General features: G+C 47.7%; 2 protein-coding genes and 1 non-coding gene across 4 annotated transcripts in view; 1 reads left to right on the top strand and 2 right to left on the bottom strand.

Annotated features, from left to right (window-relative positions):
* Window positions 1–18,842, bottom strand: part of LOC115005115 (CLIP-associating protein 1-A-like) — a 20,952-nt gene extending 2,110 nt beyond the window's left edge. Inside the window, exons 1-10 of one of the 2 annotated variants that reach the window (XM_029426926.1) lie at window positions 18,477–18,842; window positions 17,197–18,078; window positions 14,786–14,864; window positions 13,675–13,778; window positions 13,498–13,589; window positions 13,308–13,383; window positions 12,583–12,680; window positions 12,091–12,161; window positions 1,974–2,108; window positions 367–431 (exon numbers count right to left, since the gene is read on the bottom strand). In XM_029426926.1, the coding sequence (XP_029282786.1) occupies window positions 367–431; window positions 1,974–2,108; window positions 12,091–12,161; window positions 12,583–12,680; window positions 13,308–13,383; window positions 13,498–13,589; window positions 13,675–13,778; window positions 14,786–14,864; window positions 17,197–17,397 (921 nt within the window). In that variant the 5' untranslated portion in view covers window positions 17,398–18,078; window positions 18,477–18,842. Of the gene's footprint in view, window positions 1–366; window positions 432–1,973; window positions 2,109–12,090; window positions 12,162–12,582; window positions 12,681–13,307; window positions 13,384–13,497; window positions 13,590–13,674; window positions 13,779–14,785; window positions 14,865–17,196; window positions 18,206–18,476 lie in introns of those variants that run through there. The other variant, XM_029426927.1, reaches the window with a different exon arrangement.
* On the top strand, window positions 15,226–15,353 carry LOC115005128 (U4atac minor spliceosomal RNA). The gene has a single exon (XR_003831924.1). It is a non-coding gene; the product is annotated as a U4atac minor spliceosomal RNA (small nuclear RNA).
* Window positions 18,064–20,700, bottom strand: LOC115005127 (uncharacterized). The gene is made up of 8 exons (XM_029426941.1): window positions 20,612–20,700; window positions 19,859–20,008; window positions 19,684–19,723; window positions 19,508–19,610; window positions 19,285–19,411; window positions 19,151–19,210; window positions 18,887–19,064; window positions 18,064–18,078 (listed from the first exon to the last, which is right to left on the bottom strand). The coding sequence occupies exons 1-8, from the start codon at window positions 20,698–20,700 to the stop codon at window positions 18,064–18,066; spliced, it is 762 nt and encodes a 253-aa protein (XP_029282801.1).
* Between the last annotated feature and the right edge of the window lie 1,382 nt (window positions 20,701–22,082).

Below are 22,082 nucleotides of genomic sequence, written 5' to 3' on the forward strand. Positions count from 1 at the left end.
GATCTCGATGAAAAGGCAGAAGAAGAATAATAGTATTCATAAGTACACAGGTTTAGTTATTCCGTTATTACTCCTGAGATGCAGTGCACATGTCTGGGGCTTTTATTGTGAAAGGTAAGAACAGAAGGTCATAAGAGAGTTGAAGACAACAGACTACGTGTTATTATTGGATTATCTTCATAAGTGTTGGTGCAACTCAAGTGCTTTCCTCTTCCTCAGTGCTGTAAATGGAGCTTTGATTTCCCAGGAGACTCGGAGGCAGACAGCGTTGCGCAGTGAGAGCGAAGCTCGTAGGGAGCCAACGTAAACGCCTACAGTGTCTTAATTGTGCAGATATTATTAAAGCTAAAGGAAAGGAGTCCACACCTGCACTGTGGGGACGTCCTCAAAGGCCTGGATGAAGTCCTCCACGTCCACAGCTCCATCCCGCGCTGCACAAGATACAGACGTTATACTTTCATTCACCTTCACACCTTCACTCATACTGTCACATACAACATGCATACAGCATACATACAACATGCATACAACATGCATACAACATACATACAACATACATACAACATACATACAACATGCATACAACATACATACAACATGCATACAACATGCATACAACATATATACAACATGCATACAACACACATATAACATGCATACAACATATACAACATGCATACAACATACATACAACATGCATACAACATGCATACAACATATATACAACATGCATACAACATACATACAACATGCATACAACATGCATACAACATACATACAACATACATACAACATGCATACAACATACAACATACATACAACATGCATACAGCATACATACAACATACATACAACATACATACAACATGCATACAACATACAACATGCATACAACATGCATACAGCATACATACAACATGCATACAACATGCATACAACATACATACAACATACAACATACATACAACATGCATACAACATACATACAACATACATACAACATGCATACAACATACAACATACATACAGCATACATACAACATACATACATACAACATGCATACAACATACAACATACATACAACATGCATACAGCATACATACAACATACATACAACATGCATACAACATACATACAACATACATACATACAACATGCATACAACATACATACAACATGCATACAACATACATACAACATACAACATGCATACAACATACAACATGCATACAACATGCATACAACATGCATACAACATACAACATGCATACAACATACATACAACATGCATACAACATACAACATGCATACAACATACATACAACATACATACAACATGCATACAACATGCATACAACATACAACATGCATACAACATACATACAACATACATACAACATGCATACATACAACATGCATACATACAACATGCATACAACATACAACATGCATACAACATGCATACAACATGCATACAACATGCATAACATACACATGCATACAACATGCATACAACATGCATACAACATGCATACAACATACAACATGCATACAACATACATACAACATGCATACAACATACAACATGCATACAACATACATACAACATACATACAACATGCATACAACATACAACATACATACAACATACATACAACATGCATACAACATACAACATGCATACAACATACATACAACATGCATACAACATGCATACAACATACAACATGCATACATACAACATACATACAACATGCATACAACATACAACATGCATACATACAACATACATACAACATACATACAACATGCATACAACATACATACAACATGCATACAAACATACACACACAACACACACACACACACAATATAACAACACTAAGATCAACTCAGATCAAAGCTTTGCACAGAAATCAAAGCGTGTGTCAGATTGTAATATCTGATCGTCTCCGTGGAGAAGGACTCTGACCTGCAGACTTGGCGCTGGAGGCGGGGCGTCTGAACGAGCCCATGCTCACCGTCTTCTTCCCGGACAGCGTGGCGCCTTTGGACGAGGACGAGGAGCGGCCGCCGTCCCCCGAGTCATCGTCCTCAAAGTTTTTGTCTGGAGGAGGAAGAGCAGAGCGGCTTCAGAGATAACGCAGCGATGCAGCGCGCAGGCGGACATAACTCACATTCCTACATCAGCAACACAACGAGGCAGTGATGGCGAGCTGCGAGGAGGTCAGAGACCAAACGCCCTGAACGCCATGTGAACAGTATGTCCAGTGTTCCCAGGGTTAGTGATGTGTGATTGTTGTTATTCTGAGCTTAAGTCTCAGGGATGACTTCATCCTTCAGCAGAACATAAAGGATGTTGGTGAAGCTGGAGGCTCCATTACATTTATCATTTATCATCTCTGAGGTTCCAGCTTCTAATGTGAGCTTTCTGATTCAGTTATAAATAACTTTGGGTTTTAACGTGTTCCGACAAAACAAGCATCTTTCTGACATTTCATATTACTGAGTAATAGATTTGATCTCGTCTAATATAAGTAATGATTTCATGATGTTATTGAATCAAGTTAATAGATAGTGGATCATTTACCAGCTGAACTTTCAAACGACTCCATACAAATAAAAACTTCAGACATTGTTCAACACGCTGCATGAAATAACGTTTAAATCTTTTGAAATCAAACAGGACACAGAATGCACAGGACGGATGATCCACACGACGAGCCTGATCCGTTTACAAATCAACGACTACTTTGGTGATCGCTTCATCTGTGGAGTCATTTAAAGTGACGCAACATTTAAAGACTTCCATCCACCAAAACATTAACGTAGAAAATAACCTGCAGATTAATCTACACATCCTCAGACAACAAGGCGTCTGCACGTCCTGCACGCAACACGCCAACAAATCATCCTGCTGTGTTTACACTCCAGACGCCCCCCCCTCTTCCTCCTCTTCCTCCTCTTCCTCCTCTTGCAATGTAACTCCCGCCGCCTGCGTTCACAACCTCCACTATTCCCCTCACAAGAGCAGCAGCTTACACGAGCAGATCCGCCTGCAAACCAGTTTCCTCAGCATGCCGGCAGACAGACAGTCCTCTGTGGTCCTCACATCTTCTTCCCCAAGCTAAAGGGGGGGGAGGGGAGGAAACTGGCCTCCCCTCCCCCCCCCCCCGGGAGCATGTGCCTCGATACTATGCCCGTCTTCGTCCTGTTCACTCCACAGGACCAGGATGGAGGAAGTGATGAGGCAGAGCAGGGAGGGGTCTGGAGGCGGGGCTGGGGGTGTGAGGGACAGATACAGTGTCATCATGACTCAGGAGGGATCCCCCTCCCTGAGTGTTTTCTCACAGGAAGGTCTGTTGTTTTATGATCATTCACTGTAAATGGTCTCGTGTCTTCGTACATGATAAACTTCTGGTCTGTGTTGTTCTGATTCTTGTAATTAAATGTGCTGCCTCGCTACATTCCCTTTATGTGTTTGTAAGTTGTTAAATAATTGGACATTTATGCTCGAAAATTGGTCAAAATTAAATTGATAATTCTGTTAAAACGCTCTTTACCTCAAACATCAACAGGAAGTGACAGATTTGTCCCGCTCATCTCACTTCCTGTGGAGAACGTTTGCTCGTCGTGTTTTCACCAGGATTTAACAAAAGTGACCATTTAGCAGTTTTTATCTCATTTAGATCCGAATAAATCAAAAGATTAATACTTATATTAGAAGTCCATTGTTCCATCTTCTGAAAGGTGAGGACTTCCTCCTTTTATTTCATTTTTTGGTTTTGGACAAAAATAGACTTTACAAGAAGCAAAACAATGAATCTATTAATTTAAGAAATGCATGTATCTACTTATCTCTTCTTGCATGGAGCTTAAATAAATACATATCATTTAAAAACTTGAAGTGTAAACATTTGATCAGTTTCTTTGCTCACTTTGTGTTTTCTTTACATGACTTTAGGATTTGCTCATGAAGCTTATTGTGGTGAAATCCCTTCTACAAGCTGTATACGTTGTGTTTCTTATGCTTTATCTTATTGTGCAAACAAATAAATAAATATTGGTTAATACTTTAGTATTACACTTCCACTACGCTGGGGCACTCACAAAAGACAGGTATCCTGACTACATGTCCCATAATGCACCTGGGTGGTCTGGTTACAGAAGTGTTTTCAGCAGAGTACATGCCACAGCTCTGGTAGAGCGTGGATAACGACTCTTTATAAATCTTAATAAGACTTAATAAGTTGATGATGAACGGAGCCTCTGCTCTGGATGCCAGGACACAGCGTCTCCTCCCGGCAGCGTCTCAAAGTCTGAGCGAGCTCGGAGCCTGATGGAGTCCGACAGCTGATCTCCCCGATGCTGATGCACAGAACCAGGGAGCGTGGGAGAGCAGAGTTTCAGGAGCTCACATTAAATCCATCTCACCTGCAGACTTACTTTACTATCATGCAGCAGGTGCTTTTAATCGCTTCACACTCACAGCAGATTATTCCAGTGGCTTCAGAGACCAACCACAATGCAGCCGCAGGTTAAAGGTTCCACCTGTGCACATTATCCTCCTCATGGCTGCATGAAGCGGGAAACACCCCCGCTGACATTCTGCTGCAACCACCAGCAGCAGGAACAACAGAGGGAGGGACGTTCCCACAGACAGCATGACAGTCTGGAGTTACAGTGTGGGAGCAAGAAGGGAACCTTTTGTCACGTATGCTGAGTGGAGCGACGCCTGGGGCGCCTCAAAATAAACTTTATCAACAAACAGAAGGATTTCAGGGCTGCAAAAAACTAAACACACGTAATCACTTTTAATATGTAACATTTACGCATTAAAGTGTGTAATAACACCTGTGTTGTATATGTAGTGAGACAGAGAAATGTGTAATGTCATCAGCCATCAAACTCCCATGATGCACCACTGCTGCACCACCACACTAAACTCCCATGATGCACCACTGCTGCACCACCACACTAAACTCCCATGATGCACCACTGCTGCACCACCACACCAAACTCCCATGATGCACCACTGCTGCACCAACGCACCAAACTCCCATGATGCACCGCTGCTGCACCACCACACCAAACTCCCATGATGCACCACTGCTGCACCACCACACCAAACTCCCATGATGCACCGCTGCTGCACCACCACACTAAACTCCCATGATGCACCACTGCTGCACCACCACACCAAACTCCCATGATGCACCGCTGCTGCACCACCACACCAAACTCCCATGATGCACCACTGCTGCACCAACGCACCAAACTCCCATGATGCACCGCTGCTGCACCACCACACCAAACTCCCATGATGCACCACTGCTGCACCACCACACCAAACTCCCATGATGCACCGCTGCTGCACCACCACACTAAACTCCCATGATGCACCACTGCTGCACCAACGCACCAAACTCCCATGATGCACCACCACACCAAACTCCCATGATGCACCGCTGCTGCACCACCACACTAAACTCCCATGATGCACCGCTGCTGCACCACCACACTAAACTCCCATGATGCACCATGATGACGTGTTGCATTCACACAGATTCTTTACGAAGCGGTTCATGAGACTTTGTGGAGTTTATTGAGATTGTTGCATGTGGCTGTAATTTATAATTTTTGGGGGATTAATTAAGATAAAGAAAGAATCCTCACATTTGAGAAGCTGGAACCAGACAGTGTTTCTGATCTGATGTTTCAGTTGGACCTCGATTTATAAACTATCACGTTCCTGTTGAAACAACGTCTTCCCTTCAGATCTTCCTTTAAACAATGAGACACGTATGAATATCTACTTTGTTTACTTTCTCTGTGCAGAGTCGAGGGTCAGTTTCAGCCTGCATGTGTGACAGAGATTAGCAGAACTCACACACTTCTAAGAAGACGCAAACATTGTATGAAATAATCCAGCAGCAAATCCTCTCTGGCTGGTGCACGGTGCTGTCTGTCACCGTGTGCATTATTCATTCTGTTCCAACTGTGCAACCCAAGTCCTGCTCGTCTCTCACGCCTCGCTGCAGGAGCTGCTGAGGCTGCGTGACGCACTCAGCCCCCGTCAAACACGGCATCAACAGACGACGTAGTTCCAGGCGATAAGTTCATTATTGAATATTTATATTAGATCAGATCTGTGAAGTTTCTTTATGGTTTGTGCTGAATATTAAAGACATTCATGTGCGAGGATGTAATACAGCGATACATATGGAATGCTAAGGAAAAATAACTCACCGATAAGTACATTTAAAAATATCTTTTAAATAAATTAAAAATAAATAAATGAGAGTACATAAACAGGGAATTATTAAAACAGTTAATAAATAAAACAGAGTAGCATTTATTGTTCAAATGTATCAGTTCATTTATGTTATATATTCTCTTTGCAACACGACATTCAGCTGAACATCAAACAGACTGAATGACGCTGCTGGAGCCCAAAGATGCTTTTCTTGACACTACATTCAGTAGCTTTGATTTTCCTTGTTGACATTTAATTACCTAAAAGATGAAGAGAAAAGAAATCAGCAGATGAATTGATATTGAAAAGAGAAATACGTCCAGTCTCTAATAATGAAACGTTCAGTTGTCTAAAACAGAGCTGCTGTTATTATCACAGCTGTTAGAACTGGAGTCAGAAGCACGAAGTCATGCAGCTGCAGGGTTGGAGAAGAACAACTTATTCCCTGTGTGATTATACATTTATGTAACAATGGCTGCAAGCTTCATCTCTGCTGTTTCACACCGACCTCTTTAAACTGCTTCGACTGGTCATCTCATTTATCTGTTTACTTTTATCTCCATGTCCAGAACAGTGCCATGAAATAAAGTTATTAATCAGAATTACACGTGCAGAGCGTCACCTATCCTGACAGTGAACAGCTGAACACCTGTAACACTGATATCACTGTGCCTCCAATAGAACCACTTCTACCAAAACAAGGTGGTCGTGCACGTCATGCAGCGAGCAGAGCAGCGTCGCATCACTGAGCTTCACTCACTTGTAGCATTCAGAGCCCAATTATCAGCACAAAGACTCTTACATCACACACACACACACACACACACACGCACACACACACACACACACACACACACACACACACACACACACTTACAGCAGTTCTTAAACTTCTTGAAAGAGAAACATTTACCTGCCGGCTCCCAGCTCGACTCTGTGACACGATGTCTGTGGAGCTACTGCGGGACGAACAGAGCGTCCTGACACAGAGCGTCCTGACACAGAGCGTCCTGACACAGAGCCTCCTCCCTTCCCCTCCAACCCGGTCTTGTGACTCTCTTGATGACAGCAGACACCACTACTACAAAATAAGAGCCCCGGGCGACGAAAACATTACATTACTCAGTCCGTGTGTTAGTGCTGAACCAGAATCTGTACACAGCAAGCTGTTAAAGCTGTGGTGTTCCAGCGGTTAACCCTTTCTGTAGCATGCAGGGTCACTCCTCCTGCAGGGTCACTCCTCCTGCAGGGTCACTCCTCCTGCAGGGTCACTCCTCCTACAGGGTCACTCCTCCTACAGGGTCACTCCTCCTGCAGGGTCACTCCTCCTGCAGGGTCACTCCTCCTACAGGGTCACTCCTCCTACAGGGTCACTCCTCCTGCAGGGTCACTCCTCCTGCAGGGTCACTCCTCCTACAGGGTCACTCCTCCTACAGGGTCACTCCTCCTACAGAGTCACTCCTCCTGCAGGGTCACTCCTCCTGCAGGGTCACTCCTCCTACAGGGTCACTCCTCCTGCAGGGTCACTCCTCCTGCAGGGTCACTCCTCCTACAGGGTCACTCCTCCTACAGGGTCACTCCTCCTGCAGGGTCACTCCTCCTGCAGGGTCACTCCTCCTACAGGGTCACTCCTCCTACAGAGTCACTCCTCCTACAGAGTCACTCCTCCTACAGGGTCACTCCTCCTACAGAGTCACTCCTCCTGCAGGGTCACTCCTCCTGCAGGGTCACTCCTCCTGCAGGGTCACTCCTCCTGCAGGGTCACTCCTCCTGCAGGGTCACTCCTCCTACAGGGTCACTCCTCCTGCAGGGTCACTCCTCCTGCAGGGTCACTCCTCCTACAGGGTCACTCCTCCTACAGAGTCACTCCTCCTACAGAGTCACTCCTCCTACAGGGTCACTCCTCCTCCTACAGAGTCACTCCTCCTGCAGAGTCACTCCTCCTACAGAGTCACTCCTCCTGCAGGGTCACTCCTCCTACAGAGTCACTCCTCCTACAGGGTCACTCCTCCTGCAGAGTCACTCCTCCTACAGAGTCACTCCTCCTGCAGGGTCACTCCTCCTACAGGGTCACTCCTCCTACAGGGTCACTCCTCCTACAGAGTCACTCCTCCTACAGAGTCACTCCTCCTACAGAGTCACTCCTCCTACAGGGTCACTCCTCCTACAGGGTCACTCCTCCTCCTACAGAGTCACTCCTCCTGCAGAGTCACTCCTCCTACAGAGTCACTCCTCCTGCAGGGTCACTCCTCCTACAGAGTCACTCCTCCTACAGGGTCACTCCTCCTGCAGAGTCACTCCTCCTACAGAGTCACTCCTCCTGCAGGGTCACTCCTCCTACAGAGTCACTCCTCCTACAGAGTCACTCCTCCTGCAGAGTCACTCCTCCTACAGAGTCACTCCTCCTACAGAGTCACTCCTCCTACAGGGTCACTCCTCCTACAGAGTCACTCCTCCTACAGGGTCACTCCTCCTGCAGAGTCACTCCTCCTACAGGGTCACTCCTCCTACAGGGTCACTCCTCCTACAGAGTCACTCCTCCTACAGGGTCACTCCTCCTACAGGGTCACTCCTCCTGCAGAGTCACTCCTCCTACAGGGTCACTCCTCCTACAGGGTCACTCCTCCTACAGAGTCACTCCTCCTGCAGGGTCACTCCTCCTGCAGAGTCACTCCTCCTACAGAGTCACTCCTCCTACAGGGTCACTCCTCCTGCAGAGTCACTCCTCCTACAGGGTCACTCCTCCTCCTACAGAGTCACTCCTCCTGCAGAGTCACTCCTCCTGCAGGGTCACTCCTCCTACAGGGTCACTCCTCCTACAGAGTCACTCCTCCTGCAGAGTCACTCTTCCTGCAGAGTCACTCCTCCTGCAGAGTCACTCCTCCTACAGAGTCACTCCTCCTGCAGAGTCACTCCTCCTACAGAGTCACTCCTCCTACAGAGTCACTCCTCCTGCAGAGTCACTCCTCCTACAGAGTCACTCCTCCTACAGAGTCACTCCTCCTGCAGGGTCACTCCTCCTACAGAGTCACTCCTTCTACAGGGTCACTCCTCCTGCAGAGTCACTCCTCCTACAGAGTCACTCCTCCTACAGAGTCACTCCTCCTGCAGAGTCACTCCTCCTGCAGAGTCACTCCTCCTACAGAGTCACTCCTCCTGCAGAGTCACTCCTCCTACAGAGTCACTCCTCCTACAGGGTCACTCCTCCTACAGGGTCACTCCTCCTACAGAGTCACTCCTCCTGCAGGGTCACTCCTCCTGCAGGGTCACTCCTCCTGCAGAGTCACTCCTCCTGCAGAGTCACTCCTCCTGCAGGGTCACTCCTCCTGCAGAGTCACTCCTCCTACAGAGTCACTCCTCCTGCAGAGTCACTCCTCCTACAGAGTCACTCCTCCTGCAGGGTCACTCCTCCTGCAGGGTCACTCCTCCTACAGAGTCACTCCTCCTACAGGGTCACTCCTCCTGCAGAGTCACTCCTCCTACAGGGTCACTACTCCTCCTGCAGAGTCACTCCTCCTACAGAGTCACTCCTCCTGCAGGGTCACTCCTCCTACAGGGTCACTCCTCCTGCAGAGTCACTCCTCCTACAGGGTCACTCCTCCTGCAGAGTCACTCCTCCTACAGGGTCACTACTCCTCCTGCAGAGTCACTCCTCCTACAGAGTCACTCCTCCTGCAGGGTCACTCCTCCTGCAGAGTCACTCCTCCTACAGGGTCACTACTCCTCCTGCAGAGTCACTCCTCCTACAGAGTCACTCCTCCTGCAGGGTCACTCCTCCTGCAGGGTCACTCCTCCTACAGAGTCACTCCTCCTGCAGAGTCACTCCTCCTACAGAGTCACTCCTCCTACAGAGTCACTCCTCCTGCAGAGTCACTCCTCCTACAGGGTCACTACTCCTCCTGCAGAGTCACTCCTCCTACAGAGTCACTCCTCCTGCAGGGTCACTCCTCCTGCAGAGTCACTCCTCCTACAGGGTCACTCCTCCTGCAGGGTCACTCCTCCTGCAGAGTCACTCCTCCTACAGGGTCACTACTCCTCCTGCAGAGTCACTCCTCCTACAGAGTCACTCCTCCTGCAGGGTCACTCCTCCTACAGGGTCACTCCTCCTGCAGAGTCACTCCTCCTACAGAGTCACTCCTCCTGCAGAGTCACTCCTCCTACAGAGTCACTCCTCCTGCAGAGTCACTCCTCCTACAGGGTCACTACTCCTCCTGCAGAGTCACTCCTCCTACAGAGTCACTCCTCCTGCAGGGTCACTCCTCCTGCAGAGTCACTCCTCCTACAGGGTCACTCCTCCTGCAGGGTCACTCCTCCTGCAGAGTCACTCCTCCTACAGGGTCACTACTCCTCCTGCAGAGTCACTCCTCCTACAGAGTCACTCCTCCTGCAGGGTCACTCCTCCTACAGAGTCACTCCTCCTGCAGAGTCACTCCTCCTGCAGAGTCACTCCTCCTGCAGGGTCACTCCTCCTGCAGGGTCACTCCTCCTGCAGGGTCACTCCTCCTGCAGAGTCACTCCTCCTGCAGAGTCACTCCTCCTGCAGAGTCACTCCTCCTGCAGAGTCACTCCTCCTACAGGGTCACTCCTCCTGCAGGGTCACTCCTCCTACAGAGTCACTCCTCCTGCAGGGTCACTCCTCCTGCAGGGTCACTCCTCCTACAGAGTCACTCCTCCTGCAGAGTCACTCCTCCTACAGAGTCACTCCTCCTGCAGGGTCACTCCTCCTGCAGGGTCACTCCTCCTACAGAGTCACTCCTCCTGCAGGGTCACTCCTCCTGCAGAGTCACTCCTCCTGCAGAGTCACTCCTCCTGCAGAGTCACTCCTCCTGCAGAGTCACTCCTCCTACAGAGTCACTCCTCCTGCAGAGTCACTCCTCCTGCAGAGTCACTCCTCCTACAGAGTCACTCCTCCTACAGGGTCACTCCTCCTACAGAGTCACTCCTCCTGCAGGGTCACTCCTCCTACAGAGTCACTCCTCCTACAGGGTCACTCCTCCTGCAGAGTCACTCCTCCTGCAGAGTCACTCCTCCTGCAGAGTCACTCCTCCTGCAGAGTCACTCCTCCTACAGAGTCACTCCTCCTGCAGAGTCACTCCTCCTACAGAGTCACTCCTCCTGCAGGGTCACTCCTCCTACAGAGTCACTCCTCCTGCAGAGTCACTCCTCCTGCAGAGTCACTCCTCCTACAGAGTCACTCCTCCTGCAGAGTCACTCCTCCTGCAGAGTCACTCCTCCTACAGAGTCACTCCTCCTGCAGAGTCACTCCTCCTACAGAGTCACTCCTCCTACAGAGTCCTCCTCAGTCCTCCTGCAGCTCTCTGGTGTGTCTCAGCTTTGGTGCTTCACATTCTTTCATTGTTAGATTTACGGCCTCTCTCTCCAAAATAGATCAACAAACGAGCCGAGAGCCATGACGGCATAAAACTAAATACCTTCCAAGGAAATTTGCAACATTTGTAATTTAGTTGTATGACGGCTTATTCTGGTCATTGTAGGTAAAACACTTGTTATATAAGCACGGAGCCGGGGGGGGTGGGAACATTCAGAGGACAACACTTGGATATTCTCTGAGATTATAAAGTCATACATCTACCAGAAACGCTAACGCTAACGCTAACCCTTCACAAAGCTTCTCCTACATTTGGGAGTTCTCTCTCAGGTATTTGGGATGAAGGTGAAATGTCTCAGCGGTGTTTGTGTCATGTTTGGTCCACAGTGTCACTGACACCGTGTTGCAGCTCAGGAGGCGTCGGCAGCGTCACATGTTGGCGTCCGCAGGCCGCTCGCAACGACAAACACAAACAGAGCGACGCAACATTAACCCAGCTCTTACCGGACACAGGGGACAGCACCATGCTCCCCGACCTCTGAACTTCATCAAATTTACTGAAGATGACGTTGAGCCTGGAGAGAGAGAGGGGGGGGGGGGGGAGAGTTAGATAATAAACAGCTGTGCTGCCTTCAGGTCTCATTTCAGACTCCACAGGGAGATAGACAGTCACACAAGCAGCAGTAATATTAGAACGAACACTAATAATCACCACGAGAGAAGCCGTTTGGAAAAGTTCAAGTGTGTCGACTTTAAAAACAACGACACTCGTGAGGCCAGACTGCTGTTCCTGCGTCCCGCTCCAGACGTGCGGAGGATCTGCACCTCTTCTCTGCAGACTCAATATATTTGGCTGCACGTGGAGTCTGAAACCTTCACAGCGTGTTTCATTAGCGTTTCCTTTCTGTCTGGTTCAGTGTCGAGTCCTTTACAAGATGCTGTTCATTAAGTGTGTAAGAGGAAGTAAACCTGTTGACAGAGAGCATTTGAACGCACCGTGACTGAGGCAGCCCCTTCTTCCCCAGGTCCATTCTCACACGTTCTCCCACGTGCCGGTAAATGTGGATAAGGCAGTTCATGGCTGCGTCACGCACCTACAGGACGACACAGACAGTCTGTTCACTGTTCGTACACTCAATCTTATAAAGTAACTTTGATTGCATGAAAAGAATAATCATTTCTGTCCATCACATGAAACACATTCGGCGTAAAGTCTTCGTCTTCTTTAGCTGCTCATCTCTTCTTCACTTTGTCTCTCGGTTCTGGCTTTAGATTTGCTTTTAACTTGTGATGCCGCCTACAGCTTCTCAAGCACATTGTTATTTGTTCTATGTTACTTTTAGAAATCCAGACCGAATGCTGAAGTTGTTTTTAACTTTCCTCTTACAACCAAACGGGCGACTAAAACAAATGCAAGCGGCTCCTGCAGAGCAAACCGGCGTGTTGGTAATGCACGAGAAGACGTGTGAGTGTTTGACTTGAGGAAGGGAAGTTCCCGGGCACGACTTCCTGTCCTCGAGAGGAAGTGAGAGGACAGACCTCTGCAGTCAGGACACAACAAACTCAGAACGCAGAGCGCCGCGGGGAGCGAGGAGCGAGGAGCGGCTGCACGTATCTAAAGGTTCGACCGACATACATCAGCACGAAGGAGGATTTGGAAGAGAGCTGTAATGTTTGCATTTGACCAGCAGAGGGCGGTGCTGAGCTGCAGCAGGCTCTACCTGGCTGGTGGGGTCTCCCAGGAGGTTACAGATGTGAGGGACGATTTTACTGAGCGTCAGACTCTGAGATCCAAACCTGGGAAACAAAACACAAGCAAACATCAACCGTTGTGCAAAACATCATGACATAAAAGCTCATTTCTAAGTTGAGATGATGGAGATGATGGAGATGATGTCGCTCTTCACTCACACATTGAGGGTTGAGATGAGACAGAGGCAGAGGCCTTCTCTGGTCCTGTTGTTCTTGTGTTTGAAGCCTCCCATCATCCGCTCCCACACAAACTGAGGACACACAAACACACCAAGCATTGTAGTCAGTAACAAGTGTCAGTGTGCATTGACAGATGAGCTGAACACTGCTGTGCACCTGTGGGTTGGCAGCCTGGTCCATAATCTTCAGCAGCAGCGCTTGGTCCTGATCTCGAACTTGGTCCTTGGCGTCTCCCAAGCGGTCGATGAGGCTGGGCAGAACTGAGCGGACACAGAGGACAGAAACAACTCAGGACATCTCCAGCCTCGGGAAGAAAGCTCTCCTCTGTGCGACTCATTCATTTACCTACGATCGCCCAGATACACATCTGCTCTTTGTTAAATATTCAAATATCTTCACTTCTTCTAATTTACTAACATGTGCAAATGTATTCATCTACAGGTTATTGTATTCCTGCACTGACTTCACACATCACGACATGAACATTGTTTTCTTAAATGCCTAAAATGTCAATCTAATTACTCATTTTTACGAGTCACAAACAGACATTTTATAACATTTTATAAACAAAACTAGTTGATGGAATATAAATAAAGTCATTTATTACAGTATATTCAGATACCATTAAACTTTACGTATGAATGGAATGAATGTGTTTCATAGAAGAATCCAACGCTCATTGATAACAAACACAATATAAAACTAATACAAATCTGGATTAACAATTGAGAAGTAAACATTAAGATATAAAAAACATTTAAAGTTGATCGGTGCATATAAAACCTGACTGCAATAAAAAGACAAGTTTAAACCTAAATAAACTGCGTATGGAAGAGTAAAAAGATAAATAACATCTATATATTTGCTAAACGCATAAAAGAATAAAATGTGCGTAAAACAATGACATTTAATATTTAGATTTTTACTTTTTATTTATTGTGGACATTTTAACCTTTATTTCAGTCAAAATGACAGAATGTGCCTTTAAATATTGTTAAATATAAATTATATTCATATATATATTTAGATAATAATCATTATAATCAATAAAACTGATTATATACTGATATTCACTGCTCTAATTATATACATATATATATATATATATATATATATATATATATATATATATATAATAATTTTATATATAATATAATATATAGAAGAATAATTATATATTATATAATATATATATAATAATATAATATATATAAGAATAATGATATAATTATTATATATAATAATTATTAGAATAAATGCAGCTCACCTGTCCCAACCTGCGTCCTGAACCTCTCCTGCAGTCTGCTGACCAGAGCAGACAGGATGTCCATCCCCAGCAGCACCACCTGACACACACACACACACACACACACACACACACACACACACACACACACACACACACACACACACACACACACACACACACACACACACACACACACACACACACACTCACACACACACACACACCAGCAGGAGAGCAGTGGAAGTGAATGTGGGCTGCAAGGCATTGTGGGTAATCAGACTAAAACAAGGGTTTTCCTTCTAAAAAGCAAGAAGAAGATATAAACACACGTTTTCCCTTCGATGAAACCGGAAATAATCATCTGATCTTTCGCTGCGTGCCATAAAAGTGTGAAGTGCAAACCGTGAGTGAAGCTCGCAGCAGCACTGTAGACGCAGCTGTCCGCTTCCGGCTCGGCAGCTTTCCTTGTCATGGGGTGGGACGGGAGGCTCGATGAACGTGTAGTGAGAGCCCCCCTGCTGACACCATATCAACACATATGCATCACCTGGACTTCGGTTCAGGCTATGATGCAATTTTTGGAAACTCTCGTAATTCGTGAGAGATTTAAAATGTAAAAGAAGAAGACGGTGCATTACTGTGGCGCCCCCTGCTGGACGCTGAGCGCTGTTACACTTCAGCTGAACCACCAGAGGAGGTACTGCACAGCACTGGATCATGTGAGGAGTTATATTGTTTTAATCTGAATATATGTTCATACACTTAAAAACAGTTACAACTAACCCTTGTCCAGTTGTATTACTACCACGTCTGTTATAAATCAAACAATAAAGAAACATCACTGTTATTTGCAGCCCGCCCGACTGGAGGAAATGAATAAACAAGGGTTGGACAGTGATGCTCGTCTGCTCACTGCCCTCCAATCAATGATCACTAACAGCACAGGAAGCTGCGCTCCTCCATCACACACACACATCTGAAGGGTTTGACCACCACATTAACGCTCAGGCTGGCAGGAAGTGGATCGCCACACACTGAAGCTCTGGAAAACTCGCGGAGGGAAGGAAACTGGGCTAATGGTGCTGGTAAATTAAGCTCACAGCCGCCGCCGCCGCTGACACGCTCGCCTGGGAGCCTCGGCCCCATTACAGAGGACGCTGCGTTTCCAGGGCAGCACAGGAAGCAGATTGTGTGTGTGTATAGTTTTGGTGACAGTCAGCTCCACTCAGTATAAAACAAAGGGAGCTTCACACGTCTCCGCTACTATAATATATATAATATAGATTGAAACTTCAGTAGAAAACATTCTCACCACGAGCTCCATTGTGTAGCTGTTCTGGAGCTTTCCATTGTATCACATGGTCTTCATTAGCAGACGGGAGCTTTCACAGTTTGTAGATTTTAAAACTTCTCGTCCATGTTGGATTCTGAGAGTTAATTCTGAACTGCGCAGGAAGATCATGCATATTAAATACAGACCACATGAGAGTCATCACTTGAATTTTAATTGAAATACATAATCAGACTTCAACATTGAACATCAACACAAGGTCCCGATGAGTCGCACGGCCCTTTATCTCTAACTTCTCTGCTTCAAGTGAAATAGGAAGAGATAGACATTTGGTTAAAATAGCAAGTTTAAAGGTTATTACAAAGAAATGAGGAAGGATTGCTCCTTTAACACTTGACTAATGACTCTGGACAACAAGACTCAAGATACAAATGCATTAAGAGCACAGATTGATTTCCTCCCGTACTGTATGTCTCAGCCCAATCAGAAGCATATACATATATATATATAAATGTATATATAAAGTGAGATCATCTTTTCGATGCCTGACGACACGTAGCTGCTAAACCGCAGCAGCTGCTCGACTGTGACTGTGTGTTGATTAATCAGCAGCGGCAGCCTCATATCCACAGAACATGTGGACGCCATGCACATGCAAGGCGAGTGGTAGGATCCTGCAGTATATACTCTGTATACTATACACTGTATGTATACAGAGTATCGTATACATACAGGCAGATATAGGTGAGTCTACCAGCCAGCCTGCCAGCAGAGGGAAATAAACGACCTCTCTGGGAATGAAGCGCTCCCTGAGGACAGTTTCTGCTTACACCCTTATGTAACACCCTGCATGAAAACCCTACTTTAGTGTTAGTACTACATCTGTTTGCCTTTTATTACATCAAATCATCATTCATTTCTTACACTTCTTGTATTTAACACATGTATATTTTCTATTATCCGTGCTCTTTAATGACGTTAATGTAATTTAATGTCCTTTTAAATGCGTTTCTTTTGCACTTTGTCTGAAATGTGCTACATAAGTAAACTTGTTCTGGAGCATCTTTACGGTTTAAACAGATGTTGAGAGCCCCCCCCCTGCAGGGACAGGCGTCTTCAGTGTCTTACAGTAACTCACCTTGAAGTTGCTGGAGTTGACCCAGGAGCTGGCCACCGCGTCCACCGTCCTGTCCAGCAGCGTCTGGTCCTGCTCCATGTCGGAGGACTTCTCCTCGTCCAGGATGAGCTCCGTGATCTCCTGGCCCACCTGGAGCCTCTTCCCCAGGTCCTTCTGCATCACCTGCTCCAGCAAGTACTCCATGCTCCCCCCCTCCTCCATGGCTGAGATTCAAAGCAGACTTCCAGCTGTGGCCCTTTTCTCCTCACGTCTTGTCCACCAAAGCCCTGACAGTGTCCCGGAGCTGCTGCCCCGTGTGTACCCCAGTTATACCCTGTGTGTACCCCGTGTATACCCCAGTTATACCCCGTGTGTACCCCAGTTATAGCCCAGTTGTACCCCGTGTGTACCCCGTGTATACCCCAGTTATAGCCCAGTTGTACCCCGTGTGTACCCCAGTTATACCCTGTGTGTACCCCAGTTATAGCCCAGTTGTACCCCGTGTGTACCCCAGTTATACCCCGTGTGTACCCCAGTTATAGCCCAGTTGTACCCCGTGTATACCCCAGTTATACTCTGTGTGTACCCCGTGTATACCCTGTGTGTACCCCAGTTATACCCTGTGTGTACCCCGTGTATACCCCAGTTATAGCACAGTTGTACCCTGTGTGTACCCCGTGTATACCCCGTGTGTACCCCAGTTATAGCACAGTTGTACCCTGTGTGTACCCCGTGTATACCCCGTGTGTACCCCAGTTATAGCCCAGTTGTACCCTGTGTGTACCCCAGTTATACCCCGTGTATACCCTGTGTATACCCCGTGTGTACCCCAGTTATACAGGCAGTAACGTCGGGAAATGAGCACCACAACACCGGCTGCTTTGGACGTCACACTACATTCTCCTGGAACGAAATGCAACAAGAAAAGGGCGAAGATTAAAGTTTACACACTTAAATTGAGAGTTACCGGTTATGCGGATGACTTGTATTTAATTTAAATCCACCTTTGAAACATGTAGCTCAGCATTAAACACAGTATAGTCCGTTTGAGCTCAGAGAAGCTGCCGTTAGAGACGTAACTGCGCGAGTTCAACGTCAACAGTTAACGTAGCTGTTAGCTTCTCATGCTAGCACACTTAGCTCGCTACTAGCAAGCTTTTATTCAAAATGCACTCGCGCTAGTGTTAGCTAAGTTAAGTTAGCAACGACTACAGAGCAGCACCGTGAGCTCTCCCGGTACTCGGCCGTTTCTACCGGGTAATTCCGTAGTTATTGACTCAGTGACCGTTAGTTTCACTCACCGGATGGACGCAGTCGCTCCCAGGAAAAAAGTCCGAAGTGGCGACGCTGCCTCCGGCCACGAACGACCGTTACTTCACATCAGGAACTCACTTTGTTTAAGGGAGTTCAAACCACTCGAGCAGTTTAAAGAGTGAACCCGTCAGCTGGCTGCTCACAACTCATTCATTACATCAGAAGACCGTTCAATCATTATGCTCCCAGTAAATCACAGCATGTCCCATGCCAGGCGCCGTAGAGACTGCAGTGAAGGAAGCCGCAGAAAGGCGACACCTGCCGGCAGGCCTGCGCAACAACATCCCCTGCTTCTTCTTCTGTTTGTTTAATGGCGGGGACAACTAGCTTTTCAGGGGCATACGGCCACCTAATGGAGTGTGGGACAGAGATCTAAACCCCCCCCCCCCTCCTGTACCATCTGAGTGACGCAGAAGCAGTGCCTGAAGTTGTGGAAGGGGATGTTGTTGTAGTGGCAGTACACCTGGAACAGGAAGTTCTGCAGGATGTCCAGCTCCATGTGGAACTCCGTCAGCAGGTTCAGGTCAGTGAACATCACCTGGAGGAGCAGCAGCATCTCCGCCTCCTCCCACTGCCTGTCAGCAACACACAGGTGTGAGTGTGTGTGTGTGTGTGTGTGTGTGTGTGTGTGTGTGTGTGTGTTGTGTGTGTTTCTACTCACCAGTTGTCAAAAATGGGAGTTTTCAGATGCTCCCTCACTTCCTCCGTCACCTGCAGCGAGCTGCGGCAACACAGAAAGGACATAAATCTCTTCCACGCTGCACGTGTCATGTACTTCTACCACACTGGACTCACTTCATGTTGAGGAACGTCCGGCGGACTTGCTGGCGCTCCTCCTGCAGGCTCAGCTGAGAGGGTTTCGGGAGAGGTGATGGTCGCTGTCCTCCTTGAAGAGACCCATCCAGCTCAGGTGTTCCACGCTCTGACGGAGAGGCACACAGGTGAGCTCACAGGTATCAGCTGAAAGTTGCATTAAGAACACTTATCGCTGCGGGTTGTGTGTTCGCAGAGGACGAACCTGCAGCTTCCTCTTGAAAGACTCCACTTGGCTCTTCACATCGCAGAGGACGTCTGGAGTCTGGCCCACGTCTGCTCTGACTTTGCTCTCCAGATGATGTAGCCTGAAGACAGGAAACATGCGTGAGTCCTCTCTGCTCCACACGCTTCCATAAGTGCCCTGTGCAGGATGCTCACCTGTACTCCAGGGCGTCCATCTCTTTGGGCATCCCCACACCTGCACACACACACACACACACTGCATCTGAGAACTCAGTTGACTAGTTGACTCATTTACAGACACATTCTGATCATTCACGTCGTAAAGCGTATTGAGTTGATGAAGAGCAGAAGCAACAGAACTACTACCCACTCTGCACATCTGACGCCACCACCTCCAGCCGGTAGCACGAGTCCTCGCTGTTGGCCTCCAGCCGGGGGGAGACGTTCACCACGCCGCCGTCGCTGCTGTACATCTTCAGGATGTGGTGCGGGCCGACCTCCGCCGCCGCCCGGAACAGATCTGTGAGGACGTGTGAGGCGAGAGTTCACTGAGGAAGAGGAGGTACTGCAGGGGACGGGGGGGGACGGGACATTAAACTCACACGTCATGAAGCATCCCCTCTTCATTACTCACATCAACACTTTTTATATTACAAGCGGTCATGTTTAAATATGTAACTGTTGGTGAGTTTAAATCTACACCCACACACCACACACGCACACACACGCACACAACACACACACACACACCCACACACACACACCCACACACACACACACACACTCTGTAGTCGCCTGCTTGTTATTGCCATCTGTTGGTGTCCCTCATCTCAAGAGACCTGGAGGAGCTGTTCAGACGGACGTCCTCACACAGAAGCAGCTCTCTCCTTCACGTTTAATGAAACTGTTTAAATAACTTTATGTCTCTGAGGTCGGCAGTGGACGACCCGCAGGGTACCCCGGCAGGGGAACGACCCCGCAGTGGCAGTGGACGACCCGCAGGTCGGCAGGGGACGACCCGCAGGTCGGCAGTGGACGACCCGCAGGTCGGCAGTGGACGACCCGCAGGTCGGCAGGGGACGACCCGCAGGTCGGCAGGGACGACCCGCAGGGCGTCTCTTACCTTTCCACATCTGCAGCCGAGCAGTCGGCCCTGAACTCGGCCTGCTCCAGCCTCCCGTTGACACTGAAGTGAATGATCTTTGTTGCCATCCTGCAGCTATGTGATGTGAGCTGCTGCAGAGAGGAGACCTGTCGACTGACGTGGACACGTGTGTGGGGCACCTGCGGCTGACAGGCAGACAGCAGGCTTACACTAACAGACACACACAGACACACAAGTACTACACACTAAAAGACCTCTGCACTCAATGTTGGATATTTGGATGATTTTATTCTCTTGAGTTTCTAATCATGAACAAGGAAATGAAGAAGAAGAAGAAGAAGAAGAAGAAGGAAGAAGAAGAAGAAGAAGAAGAAGGAAGAAGAAGAAAGAAGAAGAAGGAAGAAGAAGAAGAGGAGGAGGGGAGAATAAGTCTTAATGTGTAGATTATCTAAATAAGTTGATCCTGAGTGTCTCTGTTGGGGGGAAAAATCAAAATTAGATTCTACATAGGCATGAGATGTCGGATTATAATGAAAATTTATTCTCAAACTTACTCCTGAGTGTCTCTGCTGATCCTGAGTGTCTCGTGATCCTGGTGTCTCTGAATGATCCTGAGTGTTTGTGATCCTGAGTGTCTCAAGCTGATCGGAGTGTCTCTGTGATCCTGAGTGTCTCTGCATGATCCTTGAGTGTCTCTGTTGATCCTGAGTGTCTCTGCTGATCCTGAGTGTCTCTGTTGATCCTGAGTGGTCCTCAGCTGATCCTGTGAGTGTCTCTGTTGATCCTGGAGTGTCTCTGTTGATCCTGCTGAGTGTCTCTGTTGATCCTGAGTGTCTCTGCTGATCCTGAGTGTCTCTGCTGATCCTGAGTGTCTCTGTTGATCCTGAGTGTCTCAGCTGATCCTGAGTGTCTCAGCTGATCCTGAGTGTCTCTGTGATCCTGAGTGTCTCTGCTGATCCTGAGTGTCTCTGCTGATCCTGAGTGTCTCTGTTGATCCTGAGTGTCTCAGCTGATCCTGAGTGTCTCTGCTGATCCTGAGTGTCTCTGCTGATCCTGAGTGTCTCAGCTGATCCTGAGTGTCCTCTGCTGATCCTGAGTGTCTCTGTTGATCCTGAGTGTCTCTGCTGATCCTGAGTGTCTCTGCTGATCCTGAGTGTCTCTGCTGATCCTGAGTGTCTCTGTTGATCCTGAGTGTCTCAGCTGATCCTGAGTGTCTCTGTTGATCCCTGAGTGTCTCTGCTGATCCTGAGTGTCTCAGCTGATCCTGAGTGTCTCTGCTGATCCTGAGTGTCTCTGTTGATCCTGAGTGTCTCAGCTGATCCTGAGTGTCTCAGCTGATCCTGAGTGTCTCTGTTGATCCTGAGTGTCTCTGTTGATCCTGAGTGTCTCAGCTGATCCTGAGTGTCTCTGTTGATCCTGAGTGTCTCTGCTGATCCTGAGTGTCTCAGCTGATCCTGAGTGTCTCTGCTGATCCTGAGTGTCTCAGCTG

Source organism: Cottoperca gobio, unplaced genomic scaffold (genome assembly GCF_900634415.1).
Source record: "Cottoperca gobio unplaced genomic scaffold, fCotGob3.1 fCotGob3_259arrow_ctg1, whole genome shotgun sequence".
In the NCBI taxonomy this organism is placed as follows: domain Eukaryota; kingdom Metazoa; phylum Chordata; class Actinopteri; order Perciformes; family Bovichtidae; genus Cottoperca; species Cottoperca gobio.